Here is a 27,581-nt window from a genome sequence, read left to right on the forward strand (position 1 = left end):
CCACGGCCCGGGACCAATCGACAGCGCCGGGAATGATTCAAAAGGCCGAGGAGCCAATGGGAGCCCCGGGCGGCCTCGCCGGAGGGGAGGGGAGGCGAGGGGAGGGGAGAAGCGCCGCGAGGCGGGGCCGGGGAGGCGCGCGCCCGGCTTGCGGGACTGCGGGGCGCGAGAGCGCGGCCGGATAGCGTCGCGCGCGCGGAACTGCAGCTGGGTTGCTGTGCGACTGTTCTCCGGGAGCCGTCCGTGTCACCGCCGGAGCCTGGCGCAGGTGAGCGCTTCCACTCCCGCCCTGCTCCCAGCTCCCCGCGGCGCGTTCTTCGAGGGGCCGCTGAGGGAGGAGGCCCGAGGCCGGCGCAGCGGCCGGGCCGGGGTCCCTGGGCGCGGGGCCTGGCGCGGCGGCCTTCCCCTCCTTTCCTCGCCTCCTCGTCTCCTCCCCTCCTCGCCCCCTCGCCTTTTCTGGCCCAGTCGGGTGGTCGGGGCGGCGGCGGGCGAGGCTGGAGGTCGCCCGAGCCGGGCCCGCTGCGGAAATGGAGCTGGGGGTTTTAAACTGCGGACGTTTCCCTCCATGTTGGCGGCGCAGCGCGGCGCGGCTGTGGCGCGGCGGCGACAGGGAGGGTTCGTGGGCGCCTTTGTCCTGTCCCGCCGCAGCCTGGCTCCCGGCCCCTCTGAGCGCCGGTCTGACAGATGAGCAGGCGGCCCCGCGGTCCTGCAGTAGGAGGCTGACAGGGCGCGGCGGCCTGGCGGGACGGGGAAGGGGCTGCGGCCGAGGTGGGCTTAGATTCGCGCTGCTTGTCACTGGCTTTGAGGGTCGTGGTCGTCGCGGTTTGGTGATTGTCCAGGCACATTGCAGGGCTGCTCGATCCGATGCGTTGAATTCCTTCGCCCGGACAGTCTCAAAAATCGGGTATTTAGGCGGGTGTGCGTGTTCCTGCTAAAGCACGGTCCTGCTTTTTCACCTTTTTGAGGGTTCAGGAAAATGTTCTAGTGACAGCCAGCCTCGCACTGCCAGTAGCCTCAAGGGGCACTTAGTAAGCACTTGCTTGCGGAGGGCTTTGTTGAAGGCGCTTTCCCCGAGTGATTACGGGGCCCGGTCGGGTGTTCACACGAGGGCGCGGTAGATACCGTGGTCCGCGCGTGGACACCTGCAGCGCGAGGCGCGGCGCCTGGGCAGTGCCAGGGTGAACAGGCCCCCGGGGACCTTGCACGTAAACACGTGTAGATCTGTAGTTACGCATTGTAGTAACTGCTGTGTAGGAGAAGATGGAGCTACGGAGAAGAGCAGAGGGATCCTAATTTAGACTAGGCAACAAGTCCAGTTTAAGTTTTGTTTCTCAGGCTGCCTGGGAAGAGGGAGAAGAACGAGTAGGAGGGGAACGATGAGCTGCCCAAGGATGTTTATGGGGAAGAAGGCGCTTCTGCCTTTACAGCCAGGAAGGTGGCCTTTCTGTTGCTTCATGAAGCAAAGGGCGCGGAGCAAGGCCCGGGGTTCCTGTTTGCATTTTGCCTAGTAGGGCTACCGGGGCTGAGGTGTGAAAAGGAAGCTGTCGAACTTCATTCGAGCGTCTTGCTCTATGCCACATTTAGATGAATTTGGAGAAGTGAAGGAAAGATGGCTGGACACCTTGTAATGCTAATGAGCAGATAATTGTTGTGTTCATAAACAGTAACATACCGAAGCTGGAATGTGTGAGGATTGCAGTGCCAGTTGACTCTGAAGTTAGCGGGCATCTGGCTTAATAGAGAAAAGCCTGAGGGTCTCCGTGTTTTTCCTGTTTATGGCGAATGAGGACATTGTGTGCAGTGAACAAAATTTTTCTTTACAAACACACTTGCCTAAAACATCTCTTGTAAGAAAAGCCTGTGTGTATCTTGACTCCTGTAGGTGAGTGCATAGTGACATGAACAAATGTGGGGCTTTTGTGTGCCATCCTGGCTATTTCACTCCTGTGGGGGAGTATATTAGGATGTGATTGCACTGTATCCTCACGTTTGACAATTGTGTGTGGATCTTGTGTAAAGTGGGGGTGCACATCATGTTGCTGGCTTCATCTTTTGGAACATTTGTGTATAAGATAATGGTCTTCTAAGAAGAATGCTGGTTCATTTTGTTTGTTTTCCAAGCAAATCTTAATTCTTCTTTTAAAAAATAAGCTTTAGAGACCTAACAGGTATCCACCATATGCGTTAACTTTTTTAACCCAGAATAATTGATAAGAATCTTTTTGGTACTGGCCTGCGTTTATATTACACAGATACTGTGTATGTGGTGTGTAAGTGCAGTGGAAAGATGCCAGTAAATAAGTTTTTAAGAACACGCAGAAACTGTTCAAGGGTCTTTTAAAACCTCAAGTAGCCCCTGCGTCCTAAAGGGCTTGTGTTTCAAAAGTTTATAAAGAGTTTTTTGCAACTTGAGTATCTTCCTGTAGGAAGACATAATTGCCTTCTTTTAACTCTGGCTGACCAGTGTAGGAGAGCTAGTACTAGTAAGAGTGGTTTGATTTTGGGGGGCCTAGGGAGGAGGAGGGGGCTCAAGAGAAGAGAGAAGGAGGGTACATTTCCTTCCTCTTTCTTTGTACTTGGAGGCTCTGAGCTAAATGTTGAAATAGGCAAAGCTGGATGTTGTCACCTTCCGTTTTTATGCCCCTGCTCATGCAGAGGTGTTCACTGCCCCCCTGCTTCCTAAGTGCCCCTCAGGTGACTCAGCCAGGCCTGACTTCATCCTGAAAACTTGTGGGCTCCTCCCCACTACTCCAAGCCTAAACCCATTCATTACCCCAGTGATGCCCAGTCTCAGATATGTGTAGGGAAGAAAGCTGGCTTTCTTACCTAATGTGTTAATTGACTGACATCCTCTAATCACCAGATAAGTACTTGTGTTTTCTTTCATCTACCAACCTAGCTGCCGTCTCTGTAAACTAGTAGAGCTTGTTAAGTTTTTTCACAGACGATTAACAGTGAAAAAATGTGGTTAACAAAGGCCTCCCTCACCCCGCCTCCCCCCCACCCTCCCACTGCTCCCTTGGGGTAGGTAATTCAACTTTCTCCTTAATTCCAGAGTCTTCAAAGGTTCCTAAATGTTGCTTTTATTGTATCATCAGCTCTTAACAACAGCCAGTGAGGAATGTACATTGATATGCTTGGATAATACATCAAGAAGTGCTTAGTTGGTGAAATGAAGGTGATTTGGGGGACAGCTCATATCTGTCCTACTGGCTCCCCCTTGGACGTGGCACCAGCTAGTTCATGTGGTACTGGGGAAGGTCGTCAGCCCTAGTTTTGTTGTGTGGAAATGTGATTCCGCTGGTCAGCCGGTGGAGCGGCATTACTGTCTGGCAGCTGGAAGTACCCAGCTATCAATTGATATTTCAAATTGATATTTCAAAAAGGGTGGCAGGCAGGCCTCACGTAAGTGGCAGTTCTTGCAGATTGCTTGTGGATTCTTGGAGTATTGTGGGGCTTTGTGGGCTATGTTTTGAATCAGAGAAAAATAATGTTATAATTGGGGGTCGATGTCTGCTGTAGGCTTGAGAGAGGTGAACTTGGATGAAGGCAACCACCCTGGCTTAGGTGGGTGGTTGGCAGAGTCACTTGGTATGCGTTTGTACTTTAGCTGTAAGAGTTGAAAGCTAAACCCCCAAATTTATTCATTACAGACTTGGAATTATTTTTCTTCCTGTTGTTGGGTTATAGTCATGTTAATTGTACATCCTTGATTTTCCCAGTCTGGTTTATAGTTTGCTGTTTTTAATAAAGGCAATTTGTTAAAAATACAATTAAATGCATTTTTAAAGCCGTTGTAAGTTGATATGCAAATTTACAAATGAGAAAATGTGTCCTTTGTGAGATTGTGCCTCATTTTTTGATTAGCAAGAACTATGATCACGGTAGGTGGGTAACATTTTACATAGTGTAAACTTATGGCGCCTATATACATTGTTATAATTAATCTTTAGTGTCACTTACATAGATAACACAGTGGCTAAATCATCCTCTAAAATTATTCCAAATGAGATTGAATGTAGCCTTTCTGGCCCTAAAATCCTGACCAGTCAATTCTGGAAAGTTGTATTTTAGTGATCAGCCTGTGGAAAAAGACAAATACATAAATGTGTATGTATTGACTCAACTTTTTTTCTTTAAAACTATTCAGGTTAATTATAGAAAATGCCAAGTAGGAAATTTGCGGATGGTGAAGTGGTAAGAGGTCGATGGCCTGGGAGTTCACTTTATTATGAAGTAGAAATTCTGAGCCATGACAGCGCCTCCCAGCTTTACACTGTAAAGTATAAAGATGGAACAGAGCTTGAATTGAAAGAGAATGATATTAAGGTAAGAGCTCCTTTGGTTTATCAGAGTATGTTTACAGTAAGTGGGAAATAACTCTTAAGTATGGTTTCTAAGCTCAGGATAGTTCAGCTCGGTTTGAAGGCAGAGGATTGAGGTCTTGCTTTGGGTCACATACTGTTTTTGGCTCTGGGAATGTATGAATGAGGCATAGTGCCTTGTTCCCAAGAAGCTCACACTTACTGGGAAAGACAGCCATTTGCATCTGTTGGTCCCCTGGGTTTACTACGTTCTGTGTCTGGAGTTTGCCGTGGGTGGTGTTGAGTGTATCAAGGGTAGAGAAGAGCCCTGGGCTTCAGGGCAGGCTTTCAGAGGCAGTGACACCTAGCCAAGTGCTGAGAACAAACAGGAAAAACAGCAGTTGATGGGGCTGCTTCTGCAGAGAGGGCAGTATGGCAAAGTTGGGGGTCTGGGGGACACAGTCAGCCAAGTGCTGGAAGGGGGTGGTAGGGGAGGGCTAAGCAGGAGCCAGGCTGGAGGGGCTTTTATATTCCATGCCCAAGGGTTTGGGCTTCATCCTGAACACTAAGGATTTAATCAGGAGAGTGACATTAATTAGATTCGAGTCTAGCCCAGGGCTTTTCAACCTGTCTGGTGAGGGCCTGGGTTTTAAGATATCTGATCCGTAGTATACAAACATTTATATAAAATGCCATAAAAATGAATTACTAGAAAAATAAAGACATACAAAATAAACGACTTACAGTTTTACTATCAGATTCAATAGATAGGAGATTACTTTGTCAAAATGCTATAAACGTTTCCATACACCTATTTCTCAATTTTGGTACTTGCACAGATTAGTAACGAGCATTTCTAGGACCCATGGCTGAGGATGACACTTTGAGTGCTCTAGACCAGGAATAAAGCACAGAAAGTAAATATGTTAGACTTTATGGGAGCAGCTCCAGGCAGTATGGAAGGGAGCAGACATGGCAGTGTTCCAGTACAACTTTATGGACAGTGAAATTTGAATTTTGGATAATTTTCACACTTCAGGAAATACTATTCTTTTGATTTTGTTTGTAATCATTTAAGAATGTAAAAGCCATTCTTAGTAGGAAGACCACACAAAAACTGGGGTGAAGGACTTGGCCTGGGGCATAATTTATCTACATCCTTAGAAGCAACATAAGGAGATTCGGAGTAGGTGGGGACACGGTGAAACAGTTCCCAGTCATCCAAGCTCATGTTTTATTTTCAAGATCTGCTTATGTGTTTTGTTCAGAGTGAAACTGTGGTACTGTTTTGTTTTGTTTTTTGGTCTGTGTGCTAATTTATTTTGTCCTATCGTCTCAGTTTTAATCCATGTTAATTATTACCCTTCTTGCATATGGTGTTGGAAATAAGTACAGCTAATTGGTTTCGATACATTCATTTCATGGAAATACCTTCAAAGAACAGGAATGGAAAGGCTGCATTTGTCTCATGAAAGATGGATCATTATGAAAGCATTTTCCGTTGGCTTCATCTGATCCATTCTCAGATCCTAACATTTCCCGTGCTGATTTTAGTGTTAATGGTAGCAGTTCCTGCCTTTGTTATCCTCTTCTAGTTTGGGTCTGTCTGTATGTGTTATGATTTGTGGTAAAGCTCTTTGCCTTCTTCCCCCTTTCTAGCCTTTAACTTCCTTTAGGCAAAGGAAAGGTGGCTCAACTTCCAGTTCCCCTTCCAGACGCCGAGGGAGTCGATCAAGGTCACGCTCCCGATCCCCTGGTCGACCACCTAAAAGTGCCCGTCGATCCGCTTCTGCTTCCCACCAGGCCGACATTAAGGAAGCAAGGAGGGAAGTGGAAGTTAAATTGACTCCGCTGATTCTGGTACTTGTGTTTATCCTTATACAGCCTTTTGTCTTCCCCTTTATGTATATATTTACTCAAGTTACTTGCAGTTAATAATATTAAAATGTCACTGAAACATCAAATCTAAGGTGATGACTTTGGAAGTTTTCATAAAAAACAAATGTTTGGAATAGAAAGTTTTAAATATCAGTGGAAAAGAATGTCCTTCAGTTACCAGAAATGCTATTTAATGTTTTAGTTTTTAAAAAAGCAGTGTTCAAATTTGCAATAGATGTAGCTTGTAGATTGAACTGAGTAAGGTTTTTACAGTGTATGAAAGTTCATATCATGTATGAAATGGTAAGACAAACCCGTATTACAGAAACATTCTTACTCTTAGCATCATTATACTTTATCACTTTACCTATTCAAAGATGATGATTTTAGTGGAATTACTTTCAAGATGTAAGCTTTGAAATATCAGGGTGCATGGAGCCTGTAGATCTTGTACAAATAGTATTTTAGATAGTAGACCAAAGACAAAGTATGTTAAGTAAAAAGAATAAAAGTAAACTTCTATTCACTTAATGTTAACCTCTTTTCTAGATAGAAGGCACACAGACTTTGAGACAGAGTCTTGCTGTGTCGCCCAGGCTGGAGTGCAGTGGCTCAGTCTCAGCTCACTGCAAGCTCCGCCTCCTGGGTTCATGCCATTCTCCTGCCTCAGCCTCCCTAGTAGCTGGGATTACAGGCGCCCGCCACCATGCCCGGCTAATTTTTTGTATTTTTAGTAGAGACAGGGTTTCACCGTGTTAGCCAGGATGGTCTTGATTTCCTGACCTCGTGATCCACTCGCCTCGGCCTCCCAAAGTGCTGGGATTACAGGCGTGAGCCACTGTGCCTGGCAACAGACTTTTAATAAACTTTAAAAACTGGATTATATACATACTGCTCTGAAGTCAGCTTTAAGAGATTTTAAAATATTGGGATAACCTTTCAGAGTGTATTTTTCTACATCATTTTTGTTGTTGTATTCTAAGTGTGGATATATGGTAAATTATATAGCTGTAACTTAATTGTTAAAGTCAGCTCCGTCAATGATAGACATTTAGTGTTTTTCCTTCCATATTTTCACTATTACAAACAAGTATTTTTATCTAACATCTGATTATTTCCTTAGGATGAATTCTTACAAGTGGAACTGCTAGGTCAGCTGTATGGTGCAGATTTGAGGCTTTTAATACTTATTGCCAGATTGCATCAAGAAAGTTTATAGTAGTATCAGTGTATGAATGCTCAGTTTCTCATTCCGAGTATTATATATATATATTTTTTTTTGGAGAATGTGGCTGTCAGACATTTTCAACTTACTGTTCTAACTAACATTTTGAATTCGAACATTTTAACTATTAGTGGCTCTCTTTACCACCCAGGGACTCCAGGAACAGATGCTGTGTGATACTTTGTTATTCTTTCATTTTTAATATTTAGTGACTGCCGTATTTTTACAGTGTAATCTTACAGTCCTGGTGTCACAAGAACCACAGAAGCTTTGCTTCTTACTAGTAGAGCCTTGGGCCTACTGTGTATTGCATAAGTACCCACTATTTCTTAGTTTTCCATTATTGGCTGTTTTGGAGCAGTGAATGTCTTTTTGAATGTCTTTTGTTTTTTATCCAGTTAATGAACTAATTTACCAATTTTTACTTTCTCTGCCTTTCATAGTAAATACCCCTAAAATCTATCAATGAAATGATAACATTCAGTCTGATTACGTGAAAGATGAAAGTTTTTTTTTTTTTTTTTGAGGCGGAGTTTCATTCTTGTTGCCCAGGCTGGAGTGCAATGGCGCGGTCTTGGCTCAATGCAACCTCCGTCTCCAGGTTCAAGAGATTTTCCTGCCTCAGCCTCCGAAGTAGCTGGAATTACAGGTGCCTGCTACCATGTGTGGTTAATTTTTTTGTATTTTTAGTAGAGACAGGGTTTCACCATGTTGGCCAGGCTGGTCTTGAATTCCTGACCTCAGGTGATCTACCCGCCTTGGCCTCCCAAAGTGCTGGGATTACAGGTGTGAGCCACCGTGCCTGGCCAGATGAAAGATTTTATGTAGAAATCTATCCAATATTTCAGAGACTGGAAAATTCTAGTCAGTTTTATTCCTTTTCATTTTTAACAAAGTGAGGGTTAAATTCTTCAGAATTAAGGCTGTGAAAAATCTGTTTTATTGCTTGATTCCAAAATAGTAAGTTTTTACCATCATGTTTCTTTTTAATAAGTTACAGTTCTTTTGATTAAATGTTTATATTCTTCAATTTAGAAGCCATTTGGAAATAGCATCAGCAGATATAATGGGGAGCCTGAACACATTGAGAGAAATGACGTACCTCATAAAAATACACAGGTGGGAAAGTGTTCACTTTCATCTTGGTTTTTTTTTTCTTTTTTTTTGGTTAAAAGTGACTCTCCCTTGAGAAGCACATTGAAAATTGTAATATTTTATAACCTGTTCTAAAATTCTGTCCCTAAATTAAGACTGAATATAATTTCACAAATTTATTCTTATTAGTGTATAGCTGTGTTGAGATGCTGAAATAGTTAATGCAGTAGCATTAGTGGTAATTGTTCACTGCAGATATTTAATTTTTAAATTTTTCATTTAGGAAAAATTCAATTTGTCACAAGAAAGCAGTTACATAGCTACACAGTATAGCCTTCGTCCAAAAAGAGAAGAAGTCAAATTAAAAGAAATAGATTCTAAGGAAGAAAAATTCGTTGCAAAAGAACTGGCAGTGAGAACCTTTGAAGTGACCCCCATCCGGGCAAAGGACTTGGAGTTTGGAGGAGTACCTGGTAGGCCTCAGAGCTGGGCCCAGAGAGGGCAGGTAGGGGTGGTTGCCACAAGGTGAACTAGAAAGGCCTCTCTGAAGACATCTGAGGCAGGCAAGGTAATGAGCCTGGTGGGAACCTGCGGAAGAGCCTTCCAAAGAAGGAACAGTGGGTGCAAAGGCTTGAGGTGGGAGCATTTTGGGGGATTATGGAGTAGAAAGGATGCCATTGTAGTTGTGTTTAAAACTTTTAGCAGTCTGTTCAGAGGTTTTGAGCACAGAAGTACAAAGAAGTGATAAAGGAAGGTTGATCTGGGAGTTTGTATAGCACAGATGGTTACTTATCAGGGACAGAGAGCTCTGCTAATAATCAGACCTGAGGCAGCAGGGGCTAGCAGTGGGCCTCAGCTGCCTGCATAAAATGGGATCCCGGAGGCTGCCCTACCTGCTAGGCAGGTTGATTGTGAGGGTCAAAGATCTGAAGTATGCAGAGTTTTGGAGTTATTAAGTGGGTGGAACTGATGAAATTTTATGAGCTAGTAAAAGAAAAGACTTCTTGTCTAAATGGCTCAAAATCCTGCATGGCTTAATTGCTTTGTGTTTTGTTATAACCCTTGACTAGCTGGTCTGTTACAGATGCTGTCCAGCATCACTTAAAATCTGCACACATTACATGAACGTGACACTATTTTAATTGTTAGAAACTGGGGAATATAAAGTTTTTTGTTAAGATTAGGCTGATAATTTTTAGATGTTCTGATCATCAGTTTGCTGGAGTTTCAGCACATTTGCTTCTTAGTGGTTGGAGGTCAAATGTTTTAGAGCTTGGTTTCTGAGGTGGGTGTAGCTATTCAGTGTTGGACCTCTTTCTTTTTTTTTAATTTTTATTTATTTATTTATTTTACTACTTTGATGCCCGTGGTTGCCAGGCCACCAGAGGTGACAGGTAGAAATGGGAGTTTTTGATGGTACATTAGAAATTGGTTTCAGACAGCTAGCCAGATACGAGTTCTGATCTTAAAAAATCTAACATGATTCTTAAATAAATAAACCAGATTGAAATTTGAGCCTCGAATGTTCATGAATTGTTTGCAGGTGTGTTTCTCATCATGTTTGGCCTGCCTGTGTTCCTCTTCCTGTTGCTGTTGATGTGTAAACAGAAAGATCCCAGTCTTCTGAATTTCCCTCCTCCTTTGCCAGCTTTGTATGAGTTATGGGAAACCAGAGTATTTGGGGTCTACCTCCTGTGGTTTTTGATTCAAGTCGTGTTCTACCTGCTGCCAATTGGAAAGGTACGTTTATGGTAATTCTGTTTTGTTTTAATAAGATGAGGTCTCACTATATTGCCCAGGCGAGTCTCCAACTTCTGGGCTCAAGTGATCCTCTTGCCACAGCCTCCTGAGTCGCTGGGACCACAGGCCTGTGCCATGCTGCCCAGCCTTAGAGTAGTTTAAAGGTTAGAGGCTGTTGTTGGTCATAACTCCCAAAACTTAGTTCATGAAGCCATTTCTCTTGTGCTGTCTGTATAACACTTGCCTATTAAGAGGAACTTAAAAAAAATCTGAGATTTCTTGTGTAACTTTTCAAACCAAATAGAAAAGAATAGGCTATTTTGTAAAGTAGCTGACTCTCAGTGGAGGTTGCTGTGGAAAAAAAATTCACTCTTAGTATGTGTCATTTCAGATGCAGCATTTTAAATGATTAATTGATAGGCTACTGGGCTCGATGGACTTCAGTCTACATCTTTTACTTTAAAAAAGTATGAAAAGTTTCTAATTTTCATCTCTTTCAGAAGCTTGTTGTCAAGAACATTTTACGTTGTTTTCAGATTCCTGCAATATCTTTAACATTTGTCTCTCCATTGCTAAGTGTAGTTTTTTCTTCTTTCAGTAGAATCCTTTACTTGGATATATTTAAAGAAACATGAGATTCCCTAAGTAATAAATAATTTATTTAAAGATCTTATTCTTAGGACTTTGCAAGTTTGCCAACTGTCTGTAAACCAAAGGATTGGTTTTACTGGTGAATGCCAGTGATAGGAGGGTAGAGCTGCAGGCTTAATACTGTAGAGTGAGACCGTAACTTTAGTGGCTCTAGCAAGGATTTTTGTGATAAAGACCTTCAGTCATTTTTATGGTAAGGCTCTACAGTTAAATTCAGATTCATTTAGGGTAAGGTGATTTCAGAGTGTCAAGGAAAGCAGTTTTGGTGTTTAAAGTCATATATGTATATACTCATAGACTAAAGTGACTAAAAGCATATATATTAAAATATATATTAATATTATGCAGTCATCCCTTGATATCCTTGGGGAGTGGTTTCAGGACCTCCTGTACATACCAAAATCTGAGGATGCTCAAGTCCCTGATAAGAAATAGTGTAGTATTTGCATATAACCTGTGTACATCCTCCTTGTATACTTTGTTACCTTTAGGTTGCTTATAATACATAATACAACATAAGTGCCATGTAAATAGTTATCATACTGTATTAGAGAATAATGACAAGAAAAAGAAGTCTGTACATATTCAGCTCAGATGCAATTTTTTCTGAAATATTTTGGATCTGGTTGGTTGAATCCATGGATGTGGATCCCGTCGATACGGAGAGCTGACTGTATATTTGGATCTGTATATTCACAGATTAAAGCCTAACACAGCATTTACTAGACTCCTTTAATAGATAAGGATCATCTGAAATTAGCATGTGGGATTTTACTAATCCTGTGATCTCAAACAGCTTTTACATTTCTCCTGGGAGAGGAGGAATGCTAGCTAATGAAATCTGTCGCTAATGATAGGATAAAGTAGTTTAGCCCAGAGCAAATGATACTATATTTATAGTTCTGTTGGGTGCCATGCCTGTGGGTATCTCTGTGCTGAATGCTGTGGGTGATGCCAAATGAAGAGAGGAGGTGGTTCTGATGCATGATGCGTGCTCACAGTCTCTCTCTCTCTCTTTTTTTTTTTTTTCTTGAGACAGGGTCTTGCTCTGTTGCCCAGGCTGGAGTGCGGTGGCACAATCTGCAACCTCCTCCTCCTGGGCTGAAGTCATCTTCCCACCTCAGCCTCCCGAGTAGCTGGGACCACAGGCGCGTGCCACCAGGCTTGGCTAACTTTTGTATTTTGTATTTTTGTAGAGAGGGGATTTCACCATGTTGCCCAGGCTGGTCTCCAACTCCTGGACTCAAGTGATCCTCCCACCTTGACCTCTCAAAGTGCTGGGATTACAGGCGTGAGTCACCAACCTGCTTTCTCACAGCCTCTTATTGCAGAGAAAAGAATCACATGAAATGCTTCAATAACTGGATGGGCAATATATATATAATATATAGCAGAGCAAGTAAGCATATGAGTATGCGTCATCAAATAGCCCTTGAGTCATAGTAGAGTGGATAAACAGGGTAGAGCCCAACTGAAAAGGACCCCACAAATGGAAGACAATGGAATCGTACTGTTACTTTGTAAGCAGTGGGCAGCCATCGGTAGATGTTTGAGCTAGGGATCCACTAGATATAAAGGTATTTAAGCACATTTAGTCTTGAGGTGGTACACAGGAGTGTGGCAGGGAGTGTGGCTGTTGCAGTTGCTTGGTCCTACACTGGGAAGTCATTACTGAATTTGTATTTAAGATAAATTCCTGAAGGTGGGATTGCATCATTAAAGGGCTTGCCACTAGGGTTTTTGAAACATTACTAAATTTCCCTATTACAAGATATCTTCCTTCTTGGGCGTGTTGAAAATTAAGTGATAGTAGAATATATATATATGTGTGCGTATATATGTATATGTGATGGTGATGTGCTTTGTAAATTTGTAAATTTTTTTTCTTTTAAGGTTGTAGAAGGAACGCCTCTTATTGATGGAAGAAGACTCAAGTATAGATTAAATGGTGATTTTCTTTTTTTAAGACTCAAATTGATGATTTGATAGCTTAAACTTCTAAGTGTTAAACTCTTTGTTAAAGCTGATTAGACCAGAGTAGTAAGTGGTAAATTATCTCTTAGTAGTCGGAAGGGCAACTGTTTATACCTGTAGCCAACTTGTGTAAATTATGCCATGTAAAGTAACATAGCCTCTTCGTCACTCTTGTCCACTCTCCAGTTTTATTTTCTTAATAGTGTTCATCACTGTTAGAAATCATTGTGCTTGTCTAGGATTTTATCACCTGAGGTGTTACCCGGATGCGGGCATCCAGGCCACTCCTGCTGCATGAGCTGCTCTTGTCCTTGCTCATGTCCTCTGGGCTGTCCCTTGAATATTCGTCACACACACTTCCTGGGCCTTTGCCTGGAAAACTTACCCCCAAATGTCTGACACCTGCATCTTCACCTCCATCTCGTCTCTGCTGAGAGAAACCTTCAGGTCCCTTTCTCTCTCCTGCTCTGTTTTATTTTTCTGTCTGACATTTGTGCCTCCACACATCAGTGTATTTGTCTCTTCATTAGGGTCTCTCCACTAGAATGTGGCTTCATGGGCAAGGACTTGGCTGTGTTCATTGTGACGCCCTTGCTGCCAGGAAAATGGGCACATAGTAGGTGCTCATTCATATGGGAGTGCTGGATGGATGAGTTGTGAACTTGCTGTGCAGCTCAATAAATGGGTAGACGTTGCTCCCTCTGGGTCCGGCACCTCGCACTATAAGAGCATGTGCTGAGTGCGTCAGTCCAGCTTTGTCATTTGAAGACTTTGGCAAAGTACAGATCTATTTTGTAGTCATCCTTGAATGATTTTCCATTTAACAAGATGGAATAGAGTGTTTTCCTTTTCTTGAGAATTACATTGTATATTTTAATGGTTGAACTTTTTATCCTTTCAATTCTTCATTTTCTAACTTTGGATACTTTGTTTCAAGACTTACCCAGCATCTACTCTGTCTGCAATCACTCTGCTGGGTTCTAAAGGGGAAGCCAAAGATAGTTTAGACACCTTCTGCCTTTTAGTGCCAGTCGTGTCATAAGGCGTCTCCCCTAGCTCCAGATGGTGGGTGCTTAATACTTGTCGTTGGTATTGTCAGACTTTTTGTTGCTTTTACCAAATTCTTTGCTGATGGAGCAAGTTTTAGAACCTTTGGCAGCCTCCCTCCCTCTGGTGGTTCACTTGCCACACCAGGGAAGGTGAGTCTGGGGTGAGGTGGGTTGTTGACTTTGCCACCAGGTCCTTTGATTTCAGTGTTTTGTGTGTTTCCCTGTAGGCACCGATTCTTTTCTAAGTATTCTTGTGTTATATTTTCACTTCCCTCCGAGGGGTGTGGTACATTCAGAGACTGAGCACAGTACTTGGACATAGAGCTCTTGGAGCCAGTGGGGGAGTGGCTGGCCAAGTTGCTTGATCCTTTTTAAAAATTTCCTCATCTAATTACTCTGGTTCAAGTATTGAGATTTCTTTTCGAGATTTTACGATTATTAACTAAGGAGGTTCCTAAGACATTTTGGATGATTATTTTTAATCCATATAGGCTAGAGAGAAAAGACTGCTTTATCTAACCATTCTTTTTAAAAATATACATTTTATGAAAGGTAAATGAGTATTTTTAAAAGTCAGAATTTAAAATTAGAAGTTATTGTTTGGAGTATTTGTGGAAAATGTGGATTCAGATAATTTGAGACAACTATTTTACTTTACAAAAAGTTTGTTTTTAGAATTCTCATATAAATAACAGCTACCTCTTTTTTGCTTTTGACCATTTATCCAAATGTGATTTGATGACTTTTTAGGAGCACAGCTCTTTGAGGCACTCACCTCCCTTGAAAGCAAAACTATTTCTTTAGCCAAAAGAAAAAATTGGATCTTCCAGTGAGCCTTTCTGTGTGGCTGCAGGACTAGCCCGGAACGAGAGTTCTGTGGAGCCTCACAGGGCGGGTGCTTTTTAACTTGGCAATGCACATGGATGTCCCCACCTGCTGTCCCTACCCCCCAGGTGCTCGCAGTCCCCTGCCTGGCCTCGGGCATTTGTGTTGTGGCATCTTTTCTGTGGGTGGCATGTTAAGATCTCTGTTCTGGATGATAGAGTTTTACTAGAATCTTTTGAAACCATTATTGACAACTTGGTTAAGTATAAATATTTATAATTTTGTAACTACCAACCTAGCTCGGTGCCTGACCCCTGGTGGGTGCATAATACCCTCCCCTTAGGTAATGGCATTAGACTTTAAAATGTGTGTTTGGCCCAGCTCTGTTAATAATTAGCCATTTGACTTTGTGCCTGAGAGTTTGGATTGTGGGAATTTTCAGGTTGCACTTCTTGTCAGTTTTCCCTTAATTAAAAGCAAATAATGACCATTTGAACTGAAAAAGAATCAATATGTTAAACTATTTGGAAAGTTCTACAAGAGATAATGGTATGTATATTGAAAATTATACCTTAGGACATTGCTTATTTGCATATTTGTGTGTATTTAGTCTGAATAATGAAAGTAAGACTTTAAAAATGAACGTTGCATTGTTTCATAGTGGCGTATAAGTTTCATGTGAGCCTTGGGTTAACACTAATTTTCCCCTTCCTTTTTTTTTTTTAAAGGATTCTATGCTTTTATCCTGACATCTGCAGTCATCGGAACATCTCTCTTCCAGGGCGTAGAGTTTCATTACGTGTACAGTCATTTTCTTCAGTTTGCACTTGCGGCCACTGTTTTTTGTGTGGTCTTGAGTGTGTATCTCTACATACGCTCTTTGAAAGCGCCCCGGAATGACCTGTCGCCTGCCAGCTCTGGTGAGCAGCGATGAATCACGTGTTGGATGAATGTGTCCCAGAGCCCTCCAGCAGCCATTTCCAGATTTGAGTAGATTGCTTTTTTTCTAACTTCATTTTTTGGGAAATGAAAAGAAGTAAGAAAAAATGAAAAGATGAAGAAAAAAGTTAGATATGAATTTAAAGGAAGAAAATGTTTTTGTTTTTCCTTCATACTTTCTTATTCATTTCTTTTTTTTTGCAGTTGCTTGATGACAGTAAGACGTTTAGTAAACTTACAGGCATTTTGACTTATGACAAATATTATTTCTTTGTCCAAAATAGTAAACACTCTTTAAAAGACAAAAACAAAACAACAGAGGTTACTGGCTGGGCGAGGTGGCTCATGCCTGTAATCCCAGCACTTTGGGAGGCCAAGGCGGGCAGATCACCTGAGGTCAGGAGTTTGAGACCAGCCTGGCCAATATGGTGAAACCTCGTCTCTACTAAAAATACAAAAATCAGCTGGGTGTGGTGGTGCACACCTATAATCCTAGCTACTCGGGAGGCTGAGGCAAGAGAATCGCTTGAGCGTGGGTGGTGGAGGTTGCAGTGAGCCGAGACTGTGCCACTGCACTCTAGCCTGGGCCACAGAGCGAGGCTCCATCTCAAAACAAAACAAACAAAAAACAAAAGAAAAACAAAAAAGAGGTTACAAATTGGTTGATGCTGACCTAAAGTATTTCAATATAAAAAAAATGTCGCCTATCTAAAAAAATGGAGTGTGAAGTCCTTTGGGGGGGCCCCCATGATTTTAGTTAACTTTTTAAAGAAACCTGGGGTATCTGGGCCCCTGGCTCCCCCAAAGGCTGTAGCAACTGCCCTTTCAGTTGGGCAGGCGTCTCCTGGCTTCCTTCGTCTGTGCCGTCCTGTCTGCCTCTCAACACCAGAGCCCTGCTCAGGCTCTTGCGGGCAGTTGAATTGTGAGCCTGGATAGTGGGCAGCAGTGCCATTTTAAAGCCTGCTGACTGGGTTTGGAACGCTGTTTGGGTAAACACTTTTCCTTTCTCAGGAAATGCTGTCTATGATTTCTTCATTGGCCGTGAATTAAACCCTCGAATTGGTACTTTTGATCTCAAATACTTTTGTGAATTGCGCCCTGGATTGATTGGATGGGTATGTCTGTTTTTTTTTCTTTCTAAATTTCAATTCAATAGGTCTAATTAATTGCTAGAAAGAAATGTAGACCATTCAAAAATAAGCAGTGGGTGGTATATTTTTAGGGATAATTATGGCTTTCCATAAATCTGTCAAAATATTTTGTTGTAAGTATTTTCCAGAGGTTTAAGATGCCCTGTTACAGGTTATGACAAATTAAGTAACTTTTCTTTGCTTTATTTTTATTATATCAGTTTATATTTATGTAGGAAAGTGATAGTGTAGATGAAGTGATGTAAGAAAAAATGCATTTTCCTCCTTTTTAAATTTTACCTGGTTTTAGGCTTGGAGTTGCAGATATAGAGCAAAGAGTTCCCTTCCACCCTTCATTCTGTTTCTCACAACGTTAACCTTGGAGGAAACCATAGTGTAATGATGAAGAACAGCAGATTAACATGGCGACAGCATTAGTTACCAAGTCCACAGGCCTCAGTCGAGTTCACCAGTTTTTCCGCTGTTGTCCTTTTTCTGTTCCAGGAACCTCGACAGGACTCCACGATGCATTTAGTTGTTATTTCTTCTTAGTCTTCTCTAGTCTAATAGTTGTTTAGGCTTTTCTTGTCTCTCATGACCTTGATACTTTTTAGAAAGTACTGGTTGTTTATTTTGTAAGAGTGTCCCTCAGTTTGGGTCATTTCAGTGTTCTCTTTGATTGGGGTGAAGTTACCCACTGTGACAGGAACACAGAAATGATAGCTGTGTCCTTCTCAGTGCGTTGGGTCCAGGGGCCTGTGGTGCTGAGATGTCTTATTCCTGGTGGCGGGTAGGAGTTAAGGTGGCGTCTGCCAGGTGTCTCAGCTGTGAAGCTCACTCATGCCTTTGTAGTGCTAAGGTCTCTGGGGAGGTGCTTTGAGGCTATATACTTTCCCCTTTTATTTCAGGTGGTTATTAACTTGGTGATGCTTTTGGCTGAAATGAAAATACAGGACCGCGCTGTTCCATCCTTGGCCATGATTTTAGTTAATAGTTTCCAGCTTCTCTATGTGGTGGATGCTCTCTGGAATGAGGTAATTAATTTTAAGAGCTGAGGCCTTGGAGTCAGATGGCTTTGAGTGGGTGAGTGACCTGTCAGAGCCTCGGCTTCTTGCACACAGAGTGAGGGGAGCACGGCCTGCCTCCAAGGCTGCCTGTGAGGAGGACGAGGCCATCCATGCGAAGCTGACGAGGGAGTGCTGACAGGTGGGAAGTTTCTAGGCATTTGGGAGTGCTTTGGTGTTTATCAGCTGTTCTTGTGTTTCAAAGTAATATTCTAAATATTTAAGATTGGTGGATCTTGGTTTTGTTTTTGTGGGTGGTGGTAATTATGGTATCACATGAAAATGGATGGATGATTACTAAATTAGAATGGTGTTTCTCGGATTGTCAAGAGTCACCTAGTTTTTAAATAATCGGGGAGACGTTTTATTGTTAAGGTTTTAAAATACAAAGGCTAGCTCTAATTAGATGAATGTAAAATCAGAAATCAAGATGCATTGAGGAAACCACTTGAAATAAGGCTAAGTTTCCATCTCGAGTCTTTTTTCATACATTGATTGGTCTTTCTACTAGTTGAAGACTGGTCAATGTTTTGATTGTTTTCTCTCTCAGCCAGCATATTCCTTTTAAAAATTTTGTCTTCCTCAGGCTTATTTTACAAGTATTTTATCATATTTACTATTATCTTTGTAATTATCTCCAAATTCCAAGTCTAGTTTTCTTTCCATATTAAAAACAAATCTGGCAGCTGTACATCATAATGTTCCAAAACAAGTTTTAATGACAGTCGGTTGAGACAATCTGCTGACATTTTGAGAGAAGACCTTTTCTCTTTAAGCCTGGAACATTTAAAAAAATTGTATTATTTTGTCATCAATACTATGTATCTCCCCCACCCCTGCCGGCTGGTCTTTAATTTTGTCCTTCTATGCAAAATCGCAGAGAATGGTTAGTCAGAACAACTTCTCAAGTTTGATATTGGTGTTTCGATGATCTCCTTGTTATTTAGGAGGATTAGGGCCACTTTGAGGTAAACCTCAATTACAAGCGGTGGGATTAGTGCTATCCGCTAATTACGGGTTCCTGTTGCGCTCCTGCCACTTCACAGACCCTGGCTCAGAGCTTGGGAAGCTGTGAAGGTGGTGATAGCACTTCAGATTGACTTGAAAAATTCCAAGTCGACCCAAGATTAAACATGTTTTTGAAATTAAAAAACAACTGTTTTGTAAATGCACTATTACCAGTGTAGCTTTGTTTGCTGTTATAGAATGAGTTGCCAAAAGAGCATATAGATTACAGTTTGCAAATCAAATGATATTTCACAGTTTTGCTCACCTCAGAGGCTTCTTTAAACCTTCCTTTCTAGTAGCTTTCCGTTGATGAGTGATTATTTCTTCTGATTTCTTCTATTAATAGCTTTCTGCCACGTTGTGGTCGTCACTTTTTAATTGGCTTAGAAGTTCATATTTTCTATAGATTTAGCCAAACATTGACTTCTGTTAAAAGAAAGTTTTTTGCATCTTAAGGCAAAACGCTTAAAGCAATATTAACATAGCCCCAGGGGTAGAGAACTAGAGTTAGGAAATTGTTTTCTGTCTGTTCTCAGTATCTCAGCCAGATGATAATAAGCTTCTTGAGGAAAGATTGTATTTTATGATTTCTTCAGCATTCTGGCATGCCACGGGGCAATTAGCAGATGCTTAATAACTTTTGTCAGGTCACTTGATAGAAATCCCTCTGTATTCAAGAATGTGCTATACCTTAAGAAAACTGAGACTACCAGTTTAAATATGTATGACCCTTCCTCTGAGCCGTCCTGTGAAAGCCTTGGGGCTCAGGAGCTGGTGGGGCTAAGGTCCTCCCCCGACCCAGCACTGGGTGCTTACCCTTTGCCCTCTCACTGCCACTCACCACACCTGCTTTTATCTGCTCCCACCAATTTGTCGCCTTTATCCTCTTTTGGACCAGGAATCAGATCACAGGCCTTGAGAGATAAGAATAAGACACTCTTGGGGACAGAAAGTTAAAATACCGCGTGTCCTCACTTATATGTGGGCGCTAAAAAAGTTGATGTCATAGAAGTATAAAGTAGAACAGAGGATATGGGAAGGTGGGAAGGGTAGGGGGAAGGGAAGGATAGGGAGAGGTTTGTTAAAGGATACAAAATTACCACTCGATAGGAGGAGTAAGTTCTAAGTTCTAGTATTCTATACCACTGTAGGATGACTATAGTTAACAGTGATACATAGTTTCAAATAGCTAGAAGGATATTGAATATTCCTAACACAAAGAAATAATGTGTTTGAGATGATGGATATGCTAATTACCCTGATTGGATTACTATATATTACATGTATTGCAACATCACTGTGTACCCCATAAATATGTACGATTATTACATGTCAATTTTTTTTTTTAAAGAGAATAAAGTACTGTGGTAACTAAAGAGTATAAGCCTAAGGAGCTAGATTTTGTGAGATTGGTTTTTCTGTTCCATGTGACATCTGTTTTTCTGTTCCATGGCCTATTTGCTTTCTTTTCTGGAAAAAAAGTGCTATTTGGAGGTACCACTCTTTTTCTTTAACCTAGAGCTTTGATTCTCCAACAGAGCTTATACTGGCTAATATTTCTACATCAGTGGTCTGTACTGAGGTTCCGGGTAGTTTAGAGCTTCCCTCAGGCCAGACCTTCAGAGTGTTGACCTTGGTGGTGTCTCGGTATTCTAGAGTCTGGCCTGCCTGTATCCTGGTCCAGAGGCGATCTGGCTCATGGTAACCAAATCACCAGGGAGTAATGCACTTTCATTAATTTACATGAGAAGCGAAGCTGTCAGTTCACCATGTTGCCAGGCAGCTTAATTTCTTCTGTGGAAAATCTACATGAAATGCCACATTATGAACAGAAATTAGATTGGTCCATGTGGAATTGAAGCAAAAAGAGTTGGTGATCTTATTCCTTCAGCAAGCATATTTTGAACACTTCTCTCCATGGCTGGCACTGTGCTAGGTACTGGGGTGGCAAAGGTGAAAACACACAGCCTCTGTCTTTTAGAGGCTTTTAGTGTAGTGGAGAGTGACTAGACAAATACAGTAACCCAATTACTGCAGCCTGCTGGTGGGTGGTGACATCTGAGAAGTTCCCAGGTCTGAGCAGCAGGTCAGGAGGGCAGCAGAGGGTGTAGGGCCTGTGTGGAGGTTGGAGGAGGGGTTGCCAGCAGAGGGGAGGGCCTGGGCATGGGGGCATGGGAAACGCTTTAGAGATCTGTTATCGGGAGCATGAGCGAGAGGCTGGCGTGACAGGAGAATGTGACGGCAGAAAGACCTAGCAGGCCAGGGGAGCCAGATCTCTCTCCCCTTTAACAAAAAAATGTTGGTTGTGGACCCGCCCATAGCACTTTATACATTTGCCTGTAAACTAGTACTTTATTTGAATACTTTAAACATAGAAGCTCTTTCTCCCTTTCCCCGTCTGTATCCTTATAGGAAGCGTTGTTGACAACCATGGACATCATCCACGATGGATTTGGATTTATGCTGGCTTTTGGAGACTTGGTGTGGGTTCCGTTTATTTACAGCTTCCAAGCCTTTTACTTAGTCAGTCATCCAAATGAAGTGTCTTGGCCAATGGCTTCTCTAATTATTGTTCTGAAATGTGAGTATTAAGTTTAGTCTCAGTTTAATTTATTAAATATTATGTACTGAGGCTTTTATGCTCTGCTGTCTACATACTTGAAACATGCCATTTTGAATGGCCAGCATTAGCTCAATTTGAGGCCATTTATGATGAGTAATAAAAAGTCTGCATTTTGCAAAGAGAATGGATGGTTCGTACTTGGGTTCTCAGTAGTACTTGAAACAGATTATTTTAAACCATCTTTTAAATTTAATTTAAGTTGTTTTAATTTGTTTTGGTAACCATACGTCTTTTCTCTTGAGTGCCTGCTTTTTCTGGTAGGCATCTTATAAAGTAGGAAGATTTGTCTTGCCCTCATAGAGCTCACATTCTAACAGGAGAAATAAGACATTCCTGCCTTGCTGTGAGGTGTGTGAGTGAGCACTAAGAGGGGCTTAGATGACGGGTGTTAAAGGTAGAGAGAGAGAACTTCTCTCTGGGGAGCGTTAGTGTGAACTTATCGGAGGATATGGTGTTCGATTTGAGTTTTAGAGGGTAAAATGGGATGGGGAGATTGAAAAGTCAGGCACTGGGAACAGCTCAGCAAGGGTGTGTGGTGGAGAAGTGTGAGATGAGGTTGGGAAAGACTGAGAAGTCCAGTTTGGCTGCAGCTGCGGTCCACCAGGGTCAGTCATGGATTTTACTTTAGGATGAATTTTCATTGTCTTTACACTGTTCATTGAACACTTCTACTAGAGGTTGAGCAGGGAAAATTAGCAGTGAACTGCAAATACAGATAGTTTTGCTACACTAGTTAGTATCTGTGGTAGAAGAAGTTCAAACCGTTGGTTAAAATTAAGATTTAGTTTCACCAGTGGTTTGGTTGTCCGTGTCATCCATTTTATTATTCAAGACAGTGTATTTATAGTTCAGCTAAAAATGGGGAATGTCTTAGTTTGTTTTGTGCTGCTCGAACAGAATAGCTGAGACTGGGTAATTTGTCATGAAATTTATTTGGCTCATGGTTCTGGAGGCCAGGAAGTCAAAGAGCATGGTGCTGGAATCTGGCAAGGCCCCTTCCACTGCAGCATCCCAGGGTGGAAGGTGGAAGGACGAGAGAGAGTGAGGAAGAGCAAGAAGGGCTGAACATACTTTTATAACAAACCCACTCGAGATACTGAGCCCACTCCTGTGATAGCCACATTAATCTGTCCATGAGGGCAGAACCCTCATGACCTAATCATCTCTTAAAGGTGCTCTCTCTCCACACTTGCATTGAGGATTAAGTTTCCAACACATGAACTTTGGAGGACACATTCAAACCAAAGCAGGAAGTAAAGTGATTCTCTTACTAGTTTATTGAGGATCGACTATATAATAGTTAAATGTCAGTGATAAATTGATTTTTGACATTCTGAAATTTGGATAAAATTAGGAACTTATAGACTTACAGTGGGATTCAGCATGTATTTAAAGTGCAGGATGTTCTGGTGCTGATTCTAAGCTAGTGTTTGATAATAAAATGTTTGTGCCATGGCCAGTAGGTATAACTAACAGATGATATAGTTTGTAATTTTGATTATACTGAACTCTAGTATTGATTTTATTGTAATGTAGGCTGTCTTAGATTTTATCTCTTTCATGGATGTAACTACATTTGTTTTGCCTTCAGAATGTTTCCTAGGTGGATGATTAAAGTAGTATGATAGATTTCGGAAGGGTTACCATCTTTTTACATAGTGGGATTTAGAGTTTTTGAGTTGTTCTTAAGAATCAGGCCAGGTGCGGTGGCTCATGCCTATAATCCCAGCACTTTGGGAGGCTGAAGCAGGAGGATCTCTTGAGCCTCGGAGTCTGCTTTGGAAATTTCCTCAGAGCATAGAAATCATTTTTAAGAGAAATTACAGATGCTATTAAGCATTAGAGTATAACTAAGTTATTAACATAGGAAAATATTTTAAAATTGCAGTTTGTGGTTATGTAATCTTCCGAGGTGCAAATTCTCAGAAAAATGCATTCCGGAAAAATCCCAGTGATCCAAAGCTTGCACGTAAGTATTGATTTATGTTTATATTATATATATTACATGAAGGTTTTATTTTTCTTTTTGTCTCGACATCATTAAAAATGTACTTTTATTTTTATATAGATTTAAAAACCATTCATACTTCAACGGGAAAAAATCTTCTAGTTTCTGGATGGTGGGGCTTTGTTCGCCACCCCAATTACTTGGGTGACCTCATCATGGCCTTGGCGTGGTCCCTCGCATGTGGTAAGCGTTTCAGAAGAGTGCTAGTTTGACCCTTCTTTTAGCCGCCGGAAAGATGTGTGTGTGTCCTTTGTGTGGGACAGTGTGGCCAAGGTGGGTGTGAGTCTTTTTGTCGCCGTTTTCTACTGTGAGGTTGGCCTCTGTAGAAGCTCCTCTGGCTTCTGAGGGGAATTGGGAATTCACAGAGCCTGAAGTTTTACTTTAAGCCTAAAAGCAATATTTTAAGTTTTCAACTGTGCCTGATAGCTTTTTTCTAAGTAGAATATATAGAAATTAATTCAGCTTCTTAATTCATGATTCAGTGTACATAGATTGGGAAAAACTTTGGTTTTTAAGAAGAGAAGGAGATTCTCTTTTTGTGTGTCTGGCCTCGTGGGGAGCTGGGGAAGCAGGGGAGCAGGGGGAGCTGTGGGAGCTGGAGGTGCTTGGGGAGCTGGGGTGTCAGGGGGAGCTGGAGGTACTGGTGGAGCCGGGGGAGCTGGGGGAACTAGGGGAGCAGGGGGATCTTGGGAAGCTGGGGGAGCTGGGGGAGCTGGTGGAGCTGGGGGAGCTGGGGGAACTGGGGGAACTGGGGGAGCAGGGGGATCCAGGGGAGCTGGTGGAGGTGGGGGAGCTGGCCCGTGCGTGCTGCCTGTTTGGTGGCCCGGCCTGTGGTGGAGGACAGCAGTTTTTCTTCTTCGCTGGGGGAAGAAGGGCGAGAAATGGAGAGATGTATATTAACTATGAGGACAGATGTTTTGATTGTGATGGATTGTTAGAATGGATTCATCAGTCTTTGAGTAGCTTCTAATTTAGATACGACCTTCTGCCACTTACCAGTGGGATTTTACAGACTGGTTTAATTATTCTCCTCATTATTGGAGAAAATGAAGTACCTTGTGGTTCATTTTTAGAGAATTTAGGGGAAAGCAGGAAAAAATACATTGTAGTGATAATAAAAATATCTAATACTATGTACTGTTATTATCCCCAGGTTTTAACCACATTCTGCCTTATTTCTACATAATTTATTTCACCATGTTGCTTGTCCACCGAGAAGCTCGTGACGAGTACCACTGTAAGAAGAAATACGGCGTGGCTTGGGAAAAGTACTGTCAGCGTGTGCCCTACCGTATATTTCCATACATCTACTAATGCTCTTCTGGCTTATTTACAAAATACTCCTGCAATTCCAGCTGCCATTTGCAAAAACAAGGAAGAAAATCCGAAATTTTCTTTTGTTGCACTGACAGGATCTGTAAATTTTTTTTTCTTTTTGAGTCAGGACTATAGAGCCGAGTAGTTGATCTTTTAATATAGCCGTGTTTACTTTTATTAAATTACAGTTAACATAGGAAAAATACAAGTAAGGATGTGAGAATTTGCATTTTAATGGGAAATTTTCAACCCTTAAAAATCTGAAAACAGAAGACAGTCTTAATATAAATGTACTGTGAAGAATACTATTGATGTTAATGGTTTCTGATTACTTTTCAAATTTTGATGTTTTTTTGCCAGTTGGCTTTTCTTAAATGAAAACACTGTTCCATTTAAAGTACATTTATGTTTTATTCAGTAAGAGAATAGAATTTTCATTTGTTTTTCTTTAAATCCTTTACTAATTATATAATTTGAAAGCAAAAAGAAGGGCCTATATTAAATGCTGAAAGTGAAAAGCGATGAGATTATTAGCAGACACTGCTTAAGGGAGACCATTTGTAGCAGTTGGCTTAACCTCAACTTCTAAAACTACATTTGAAAATGTAAATACATAGCTTAGTTTTTTGTAATATATGGTGACTTCAGATTTTTTTGTACAGTATTTTGAATGTGAGGTGATTGTCAGGACTAACTGTCTTTTTAACAAAACATTTTCAGTATTTTAAATAAAGTTTTGTAAAGTAATGTGAATTAAAAATTTTGGAACAATTAGAATTCATTCACTGTTGTATAGAAGATGCTGTTAAAACATAGGAAGGTTATTTTTCTTGATCCAAAGTTTGTGAATTTGGCTTTGCTACCTCAATTGCAGGTGTTTGTTAGCCTTTATAAACTGTTGCAAATAGAAAAAAAAATAGAATAAGTATATATTTTTGGAGTAACATCAATATTTAAACATTTTTACACAGATCGGTGTTTGAAAATTTGCCATTTCAGGCTAATATTTTTATATATTTTTGACTTTTTAAAAGTTCATCAGTGTTTTTGCTACTGTTAAGCTTATGCAGTTTATACTGTATTTTTTATATATCCTTTATATTTACAAAACTGTACTCCCTGTAAAGGAGTGCTATCTTAAAAACAACTTAAGGGGTTAAAGTCGTTTCTTTTAGTTTAATAGATGTGCATAAGGTAGCTTTAGCAATTAAATTCTAGTGAAGTTGATATAGTCTCATTTTTAATTGTCCTGTAATGGAACAGTAGCAAATTCACTAAACTTTTGTGTTCAGAGTTAAATTGTTCTCAGTACTTTAAATATAGGGGAATGTAATAAACATAGTGTGTATGTTTGGGTTTTAATTACACATTTTATATATGAGCCATTTAGATATATGCAGTGTTAATTCTATACTGCATTTGAAGTGTATGTAACTTAGCTTATGTTAATGCAGTCATGAAGTTGGTTTGCTCTAGCATCCTGTAGTCTTTAAACATTCTTTTAGTGAAATTGTCATTGTTTTATCAGTGCTAATGTGTGCAAGCAGTTTTTTTATTTTGCTTTTCTCCTGGCATCAGAAAGTGGTGTCCCAGCGTTTTCTGTACTGGATTGCACCAAGGAAGCTTTTGGGGAGGAAGGAAGGACATTAAATTCTTTCCCTGGTAATGAAAAGAGCCCGTTACCAATACAGGGCTGCAATTTCTGGATATCAGCTACACTTTGTTTTTAATTTTGTTTTTGACATGTTTATTTGGCAAATTTTATAATGAAGTTTTAAGTTGAGAATAAAATGTAGCAACATTTTGATCACTTTGGAGCCTTTTTTTTTTTTTTTTTTCCCTTTCTTGCTTGAAACACTGGGATTTTTGGGACCAAGACAGGAGCCCTTAGATTCCCACCCCTACCCAGCCTCCTGTTTTCCTAGGATCATCTGTTTGGGACCACTGGCCAACTGCTGTTTATTTTAAGACTCTCAGAATGTTGGAACTCAAAGGGGTTAGTTGGGAATCCTAACTCCCAGAAAATGGTCATATGTTTAGTATTTGCTGTTCGAGAAAATACAGAAATGCTAAAACTATTGTAGATCCAGTCATACTTTCAAATGCATTTGTGTGAATCACAGAAGCATCTGTGCATTTGAAAGACAGTACATGTGTGAGAGACACACACATGTACTGTGCCTGCTGATTGTGCTTTAGTGCTCGTTTGGATTTCCAGTTAACTCTAAGCCTGAATTGTGAGATGAGATGAGATCAGACAGCTTCATCTCTCATTTCTTCCTGCTGTGACGTTACATTGTGACATTACGTTGCAAAATGTAGGTGTGTCAGAATATGCACCAATACCAAGTATATGATTTATATTTTGGTGTTTAGTTTTGCACTGTTTGGAGCAAATGATGAAATATGGGATTTTAACAAAAGATACAAGGTGGAGTGTTTCTGGGTGCAATTTACTTAAATATAGATGGTACAGTTTCCTAGACACAATTAAATACATGTTTTGTTCATGGCTGTTAAAAGAGTCTAGTGCTGGGTACAAGTCTCACCTTTCTACCTCCCCTTACTATGGAGAGAAGGGACTATTGGGATCTTCATTTGTGTACACGTGGGTTATGCTTTCTGCCCATGGACCATTGCCACGATAAAGTGACAGTGAGATGTGGCTTCAAATGCTAGCTGTGTTCCCTCTTAGCAATGTGTGTGTGGGCAATTAATCTCTCTGAGCACTGGTTTCCTCATGTATAAAAT

General features: G+C 41.2%; 2 protein-coding genes across 3 annotated transcripts in view; one reads left to right on the plus strand and one right to left on the minus strand.

The window, feature by feature from the left end:
* Positions 1–103: 103 nt before the first annotated feature.
* Positions 104–26,640, plus strand: LBR (lamin B receptor). 2 transcript variants are annotated; one of them, XM_054474267.2, is made up of 14 exons: positions 104–268; positions 4,151–4,329; positions 5,964–6,164; positions 8,443–8,526; positions 8,786–8,975; positions 10,046–10,242; positions 12,787–12,841; positions 15,470–15,661; positions 16,692–16,795; positions 17,719–17,844; positions 21,295–21,463; positions 23,394–23,474; positions 23,574–23,696; positions 24,667–26,640. In XM_054474267.2, the coding sequence occupies exons 2-14, from the start codon at positions 4,165–4,167 to the stop codon at positions 24,825–24,827; spliced, it is 1,848 nt and encodes a 615-aa protein (XP_054330242.1). In that variant the 5' UTR covers positions 104–268; positions 4,151–4,164; the 3' UTR covers positions 24,828–26,640. The 2 variants fall into 2 exon arrangements, with proteins under 2 accessions (XP_054330242.1, XP_054330265.1); XM_054474290.2 differs by lacking the exon at positions 17,719–17,844.
* The window catches only part of DNAH14 (dynein axonemal heavy chain 14), a 510,612-nt gene continuing 501,348 nt past the window's right edge, over positions 18,318–27,581 (minus strand). The window contains exons 86-88 of the mRNA XM_063672417.1: positions 19,724–19,796; positions 19,148–19,308; positions 18,318–18,651 (exon numbers count right to left, since the gene is read on the minus strand). Of these exons, the coding sequence (XP_063528487.1) occupies positions 19,283–19,308; positions 19,724–19,796 (99 nt within the window). The 3' untranslated portion in view covers positions 18,318–18,651; positions 19,148–19,282. The remainder of the gene's footprint in view (positions 18,652–19,147; positions 19,309–19,723; positions 19,797–27,581) is intronic.

Source organism: Pongo pygmaeus, chromosome 1, assembly GCF_028885625.2.
Source record: "Pongo pygmaeus isolate AG05252 chromosome 1, NHGRI_mPonPyg2-v2.0_pri, whole genome shotgun sequence".
Lineage (NCBI taxonomy): Eukaryota > Metazoa > Chordata > Mammalia > Primates > Hominidae > Pongo > Pongo pygmaeus.